Source organism: Thunnus albacares, chromosome 6, assembly GCF_914725855.1.
Source record: "Thunnus albacares chromosome 6, fThuAlb1.1, whole genome shotgun sequence".
NCBI lineage: Eukaryota > Metazoa > Chordata > Actinopteri > Scombriformes > Scombridae > Thunnus > Thunnus albacares.
In genome coordinates this window covers 867,701-876,015 of record NC_058111.1, presented here as the reverse complement: position 1 = coordinate 876,015, position 8,315 = coordinate 867,701, and the positions used below count along the sequence as shown (strand labels likewise).

Sequence of the window (8,315 nt, the reverse complement as noted above, 5' to 3'; positions counted from 1 at the left end):
ATTGATGGGATATATATGTATAGTACAACTTTACTGTCCTGGCACACACACACACACACTCACTCCCTGGACTATGAATTACTACAATGGCACAAAAACACTTATCCAAAACCCTTATTTATATCCTAGTATAACATGCCGCTACACAGGTGTAATATGTTTTTTCTTAATGTGCAATTCCTCCCTGTGAATAATTGTTGGAGTTCTGCAAATAACTGTTGTAAATAATGTAATATCTGTCATACCCTGCTACTCTCTTTTCATTTTCTCTCTCTCTCTCTTTAACTTAATTTTTGAAAAATTAATTGTAAAATTGTTTTTTTTTCTTTTCTTTACTTGACTGAGTGAACCGTGCAAGAATTCCAATGTGCATTTAGCCTATGCCTGTTCAAATGGCAATAAAGTCTCTGACACTTGTGGTCCTCCATACCCTTTACCCATTTTTCAGGTGATGCCCAAAGCTGGACAACGACTGGAACAGAAAAACTCAAGTCTAACTAACGTTCATCTTCTTTGTCATAAAACATACGATTGTATATTAAATTCATATTCCCCAATACCAATAGGTCATGTGGCAACAAAGTCAATAAAGCAAGTTTACCCCTTTTTTATTGAGCTGTCCTCTCAAAATTACAATCTGAGTATTCTTCGAAAATGTGTTTTTTTCATGACATCAGTTAGAACTCAGTATCAACCAGTGGTTCCTATGATAATGAGGTCAGTCTGCTGCTGTGGGCGTCTTTTGTTTGAGAGGTTATAAAGAGGCAGAAGCAGAGTTTCAGCTCAGTTAAGATGCACAGTCTGACTTACACAATGTCATGAACTGAGTTGTTTAGTTTCTCATGTGAGCATTATATTGACTTTAACATAAGAGAGTGGTGAGTCTAATTCATTTGTCATAATTGCTCCTTCTTTAAAACGAATTTCTACAAAGGAAGAAAATTGAATATTGCTTATATGTTTATTTTTCAGCTATGTGTTGCTTAGTTTAGATTAGTGAAATATTTTATGAAATGTAACATGATTGGTGCATTTAGTTAACCTCACAAAAAGTGTTATGATTGTTCTGCAAGCCAAGCGGAGGATCATGATAAACTCGACTCAATTTTCATACTTCACATTAAATGCCTACATTGACAGCGGTCACTTAAAATATTTATTTTTTGTGATTCTCATTTCTTTGTATATTTTAACTGTTTGTGCCAATGTTTTGCTCATTGTGGTTATCTGTATGAACAGAAGCTTACATGAACCTATGTACCTTTTTCTGTGCAGCCTGTTTGTAAATGAACTGTATGGTAGTACAGGGTTGTTTCCATTCCTTCTGGTTCAGATCCTCTCTGACATTCACACTGTTTCTGCTTCTTTCTGCTTCCTGCAGATTTTCTTTGTGTATTCTTATGCAAATGTGCAGTTTTGTAACTTAGCCATCATGTCTTATGACAGATACCTTGCTATCTGTTTTCCTCTGCAATATAACACACGTATGACGTCTAAAAAGGTTGCCATGCTTATTGCTATAACATGGTTATTCCCATTTATTGAAGTTGCTGTCATGATATCTTTGAGTGCTCCTTTACAGCTGTGTGGAAACATCATCAACAAAGTGTACTGTGACAACTACTCTGTGGTCAAACTGGCATGCTATGACACCACCGCCAATAACATTTATGGAATTATTTACACAATTTTCCTAATTGTTGGTGTTGTAACTTTAATTCTTTACACATACATAAGGATTCTTAAAGTCTGTTTTTATGGTTCTAAACAGACCAGACAGAAAGCTGTCAGTACCTGCACACCTCACCTTATTTCCCTGCTCAACTTCTCTTGTGGTTGTTTCTTTGAAATAATGCAGAGCAGATTTGATATGAGCAGTGTACCCAATATGTTGCGCATTGTTTTATCATTATACTTCCTCACTTGCCAACCGCTCTTCAACCCTGTACTGTATGGATTGAAAATGTCTAAAATACGTACATTATGTAAAAGTCTTGTCTTCAGTAAAATGTAAGCTACTAATGTTAAAAGTTATCTGATATACTTTTATACTCTCAATAACATGAACATTTTGAAAAGATGGATTCTTTGACAAAAATAATACTGTTTATTATATGTAAACAAGAACATAACATGTTTCAAAAATACATTTCTAAATTACAGTTGGTTTGATTCTTTCAGTCACAAAGTAGATTTCTTAAATTTCATCTCTTAGTGAATGCCTCCCTGTTTAAAAGAGAAGTCTCTAATCTTACTCTAGAAAATAAAAGACTTCCCTAAGTATTGCTGCCTTTTTTCTTCTTTTATCAGCTATAGAAAGACTGTTGTTACATCATCAGTAGTGGTAGTACTAATAGTTGCAACCCCTGCTGAAACACATCAAATAAAGTGCTGACTCCTCTTGTAAGTCAATTAACATTGCAGGTATGGAGCACTGTGTTTGTGTAGGAAGAGCACTGAAAGCATGCTAGTAACCATTTGCTATAGATAGTGCATCCATTTATGTGCCTTTGACTGAAATGTAATACCAGATGTGGTCTTATAAACACTCTCAGTTATCAGTGTGTTTGCTAAATTCCATGTCCGTGAGGACAAAAGAACTGCGTTCAAGAACAGTTAATTTTTTTCTGGAGTTCTGCTGATTTATTATAAGATTTTTGGTGACGCTGTCATTGAACCGATTCTGTAACATGTTTGTTTGCCCAGAATCGAGTCAATAGGTTATCCTTAGTGCCTACTATGAGACCATAAAGCACTGAAACCCATCTCCATAAACTAAAATGGTTAGTATTAGATATTAAATTAATAATGAGCTTGTACGTGAGGGATATGCAGTATAACCTTGGTGTAAGCGTTGCCAGAGAGGACAGATTCGTGTCCTCCTTGCTGCAGTCGATATTGAGGCTACTTTTGTCTGTCATAGCTGCCAACATGTTCAATATTACATCATTCAGTGTTGATTTCTCATCATTTTCCCCTAAGAAATCTGCCACAAGGTTATATAAAGTTAACCGGAAATTATACCAGGCATTTACAGCCATTTCTGTTCTAAACAAAGACTTATAGGCACTGTGTTTTCCTTTGGTTGTTATACTTATAGCTATGTTTAGGCTCATAATATTCCTGCTGCATGATGTATAAATGTATGATCATGGAACTGGGTGGAGAGCAGCTAATGTGATTACGCTGTGTACAAACTGCATCAGTGGACTTGTAGTTTTTGCTGGTTCATGAGTCTTTTTTGGGTGTAAGAACTTAGAGTCACTCACAAATTGAAATTTTCAAAAACGATTTCAGTGTAAGTGACTCACATTGAGTAGTATTTCCTCAATCATTTAAAATTGACTTAAATTCCCCAACAATAATCAGTTCTGACAATTTCAGGCCCTTCTGTACATTATTCCAGGAAGAAGTGGCAGCATATTTAAAGGCTTTTTTACATGATCCTTTTCTAACTCTGGGGACCAACATCTGTAGAATATTGTGAGAGTGCAGCTATACTGATCTTTGGTTTTTACACATGTATGTACACTGATAGGGAAGAACCAGCCCAAGGAGAGATTTATATATAAAAGCCAACCAATTTGAAAGTCTGTGATACAGAGATGGACACTTGGCAGCAGCATACAAAGTACAGTGGTGTACAAGATAGGCAGTAATAAAACGTAAAGCAGTATACAGTATCCAACTTCTTTAGGCACTGCTCAGGTTCATTCATATAGAGCAGATTGCCATAATCCAGTAAAGGTAAAAAAGTTGCCGAAATCAAGTGTTTCCTTGTCTGGAGGGAGAAACAGGAAACTTACCTCAAGTTTTAGCTTGGAAACAAGGTGTTAAATGTGTGATTTGAATGACAAGTTCTGATCAATAATATTACCTAAATACTTATAAGTTGTGACCATTTCAATTTCGACTGCTTGGGCAGTTGAGATCTTTGGAAGATTAGATGGCGACTATTTGCCATTTAAAAATAGCATGAATTTGGATTTGTCTGCATTTAACACCAACTTAGGTTGTGTTAAATGGGACTGAACAACATCAAAGGCAGACTACAGGAATTCAAGGGTTTGTCCCACTGAAGGAGATGAGCAATAAATAAATGTACCATCTGCATAAAAATGGAATGCAGCATTTGATAAATTACCACAACGATTATTTACATATATGGAGAACAGCAGTGGTCCCAGTATGGACCCCTGAGGCACGCCCTTTGATACAGGGAGGAAGGAAGAGGAAGAACCAGCAAACTGGACACATTATGTTCTTGCTGACAAGTGATTTGAAAATCAACTTACAGCATGCCCAGATAAGCCAATACTATAAAGTCTATCTGCCGAGGTGACATGGACAACTGTGTAAAAATTTGGAGGATTTGTTGATTAAGATATATCAGGCTTTGGTTCAGAGTCTTTAAGGAGGTTTCAGGAGTTTTTGAAAAGGTTGTAGAGGCCTTTGAGGAGGTCCTAAAAGTCCTTTGACAGAACATGAGAAGGTTCTCGGGGTTGATGCAAAGAAGATTCTAAGAATTATTTATGGGGTCCTGAAAAAAGTTCCAGTTGTAATGGATGTAATGGAAGTGATGCTTGTGGTGTGGAGAATACATGGGTCTTGACAACAAAAGGTTCTACATGGGTCCATGATGTGTTCCTTGCAGTCTTTGAAGGGGTTCTAGTGGTCCTTCCTGATATGGTTGTACTTGCAAAGGTTCCAGGTAAAACTAAAGAGACTTAAGAAGTTAAAAAAGAGACTCAGAGATGCTGGAGGAAGTCAAAGTGGTCTTTAAGGAATACCAAGTGGTTGTTTAATAAACTGTTCAGGTTGTATGATTAAGAAAGCAACACTCATCACAGTGGTAGAAGTGAAATTATGTCAACGTGTTTATACATTATAATATAGTATATCCTAATGGAGTTCATGTTTAATATGGAACTGCAGTGTAGGTTTGATCATCTCTTTTCGTAATAAAATGTCGTAGAGTTAGGAACAGTAAACCTGCCTGTTTCCGGGTCCCTCTGACTTTGATTTGATTTTACTTACAGTCAAGTCCTTCAATTCATAACAAAACATCTAAAACGACACTCATGAAAACTTCTACACAGACTGAGTTTATTCTCAGATGAAGTTGATGTAAACCCCTCAGAGGCTGCTGGTGTTGGGGAAAGTTAGATCACTGTACCAAATCCCTCAGGTCAAAGGTCATTTCATCATGTCAACATGTTTGTCCGTGAGGCAGCTTCACATTAGCCACAGTTTCCACTAATTCCCTTTGAAGCAAATTACAGTCAGAGCTGTGAACCAGTGAGACCAATCAGCCTGGGCAGACCTCAGCACTGGTTTCACTGGTCCACAGAGGGCTGAGGACCATAATGACCTCCCTTCAGACTCCTCAGGATGGACAGATACTGAAGTTTGTCAACAGTTTGACTTGTTGCATTTCATTTTTGAGTGAATGATGAAATTAACAGCAACAGTATAGTGTTAGTTTTAACATTATGATTTTAACAACCACATGTACTGCTGAGTAGTTTAATCTATAATATTTTATCAGTTGATATATGACATGCAACAAGGGTCCCCAGGCGGAGTTGAACCAAGCTCTGTAACCTTTCAGCTGCCACAGCGCTCCAGCTTCCTGGTGCTTCTACTGCTATACTAAGCACAAGTCAAAAGTCTGGGTCCTGATTGGTTCACACAGCCTGTTGTACATTTCTCACATGTTTGAGGAGGTCATGTGACCTGACAGCAGTGCATCCAGCACAGATATCAGATTAAAAAGACCTTCTCTGGGGCAAAGTGATGTTCAGTGCTACTAGCTTACAGCTATAGACGGGTGACGAATGAAAGGAAAAACCAGTCCAGGTCTGAATGTTGGACCCCTACAGTGAGGGGGTCTGGGGGCTCTGTTATGCTGTGGGGGGCATTTTGCTGGCGTGATTTGGGTCCACTTGTCCCCTTAGAGGGAAGGGTCACTGCTAATCAATACAAAGTAGTTGTGAGTGATCAGCTTTATCCTATGATGAAACATTTCTATCCTGATGGGAGTGGTCTCTTCCAGGATGACAATGCCCCCATTCACAGGACACGAGGGGTCACTGAATGGTTTGATGAGCATTAAATGATGTGAATCATATGTTATGACCTTCACAGTCACCAGATCTCAACCCAGCTGAACACCTATGAGAGATTTAGGACTTAGACAGCGCTCTCCACCACCATCATCACAACATCACATAAGGGAATATCTTTATGAAGAATGATGATCATCCCTCCAGAAGAGTTCAGAGACTGTAGAATCAATAAGAAGGCTGACGAACAGTGACCCTTTACTTGGACGGAGCTCACAGTTATTGGATGTCAGGAAGCAAATTTGTCATTGCACAGCCATCCAAAGGTTGAATAACATTATTCTCAGTAGCCATTGCAGTGAGTTTTATCCAGAAGCCTGGTTTTACATAATTACAGGTTGGTTAGGCTAAAATCCATTATCTGTGGTTGGCCACTCAGAAAACATTCAGCCAATCAGAGGAGAGGGTCATTGAGCAGACACAAAACAGCCTGTTCTTGGTAGAGCTCCAGAGACCCGCCACTCTCTATCTCAACTCAACTCAACTTTATTTATAAAGCACTTTACAAACAACACAGTTGATCCAAAGTACTTTACAGCACACAGAGGAAAGCAAAAACAAAAGAAAGAAGACCAAAACACAATATAGGCAAAGAGAAAAGTAAAAATAAAAACAGAATGAAGAAAATAACAATAATAGTAATATTAATCCTAATAACAAGGCACATGGTCACACAAGGCACACAGAGACAACACAGACATACAAAGACTTCAGCGGAAATACTTGAGTTGGTTAAGTTTGGCACAGCTCTGCTCTAGTCCTGGATCTCTGGACAGACAGACATCTTTGGTCAGAAGATCTCAGGCCTCTGGAAGTGTGATATAGGGATGGGAGTTCTATTATATAAGAAGGTACAAGACCATTTAACCCTTTGTAAGCACACAGCACAATTTTGAAGTCAATTCTATACTTAACCAGTGCAGGGAAGCGAAGATGGGGGTGATGTGGTCCCTTTTTTTGACCTTGTTGAAACTCTTTCATTCTGAATTAACTGGAGACGGGATAAAGAAGACTGAGTGATACCAAAATACAAAGAGTTACAGCAATCAAGGCGGGACGATATGAAGGCATGGATGACTTTCTCCAGATCAGTGGTACAGAACAACCTGATTGATTTATTTGTCAAACTCGAGTGCTGAGTCAAATATGACTCCAAGAAATAATGTCAGTTAATTGTTGTGATCCAAATAATAAAATTTTAGATTTATTCTCATTGAGTTGGAGAAAGTTTGCAGCCATCCAGGATTTAATGTGTTGATGACTGTTATTCAGGTCAATGAGTTTGTTGCAGTTATTTGGTTCTAGGGGACGTAGATCTGTGTGTCATCTGCATAACAATGAAAAGAAAGGTTGTGTTTTTGAATAATATGACCTAATGGAAGCATATAGATGGAGAGCAGGATTGGACCAAGTATAGAACCTTGGGGGACACCACAGGAGATGAAGCCTGAGGATGAGGAAGAGCTACAAATTGAAGCAGAACAACTACAACACCACCACCAACAACAACAACAACAACAATAACAATAGATACATGACTAGCAACAACAAACAGCAGTAACAGCAGGAGAAGGACAACCCAGTCAGCACAGTCCATGGGGTTTCCTGCGGATGAGAAAGCACCAAGAACTTCAGGGAAGAAGTCAAGTTACTAACATGCAGTAATGGTAAATGAATACATACAGAAGGAGAGGAGGAAGAGGAGAGAGGAGCTCAGTGCATCATAGGAAGTCCCCCGGCAGTCTAGGCCTATAGCAGCATAATTAAAGGCTGGTCAAAGGCGAGCCTGGTCGGCCCTTACTATAAGCTTTATCAAAAAGGAAAGTTTTAGACCTACTCTTAAATGTTATATCTCAACTGTTATTGCACTTCATTTTTGTGACTACACTTGCACGTGCAATTTAACTTCAGCTGATACTTTCACAACTGAAACATAAACTCCTTCCAGCACTTCAACTTTAACTGCCACTGTAACGTCTTTCAGTGTTTCAACATCAACCATATCATTTAAATGTATTTATTACTAGACGGAAAAACACTCAATTATTCTAAAGAAATTATTTCCATTTCTATTTATTCATCCATGTATCAATCCTTTTGTAACTCTTTGAAATGACTTTAACTGTCATCCACAAAAAAATTACAAATTTTCTTAACTTTGGAGAGTGTGCAGACAGAACTGTGGGAGCG

General features: G+C 38.2%; 1 protein-coding gene across 1 annotated transcript; it reads left to right on the top strand.

Annotated features, from left to right (window-relative positions):
- The first annotated feature begins 989 nt into the window (after positions 1 to 989).
- LOC122983772 (olfactory receptor 11A1-like) lies at positions 990 to 2,014 on the top strand. The gene has a single exon (XM_044353879.1). It carries the CDS (start codon positions 1,058 to 1,060, stop codon positions 2,012 to 2,014), a length of 957 nt encoding a protein of 318 aa, XP_044209814.1. The 5' UTR covers positions 990 to 1,057.
- Positions 2,015 to 8,315: the final 6,301 nt, after the last annotated feature.

Bases quoted from the DNA above. Each gene is read 5' to 3' on its own strand.
- LOC122983772 (XM_044353879.1), top strand. From the start codon at position 1,058: ATGATTGTTCTGCAAGCCAAGCGGAGGATCATGATAAACTCGACTCAA.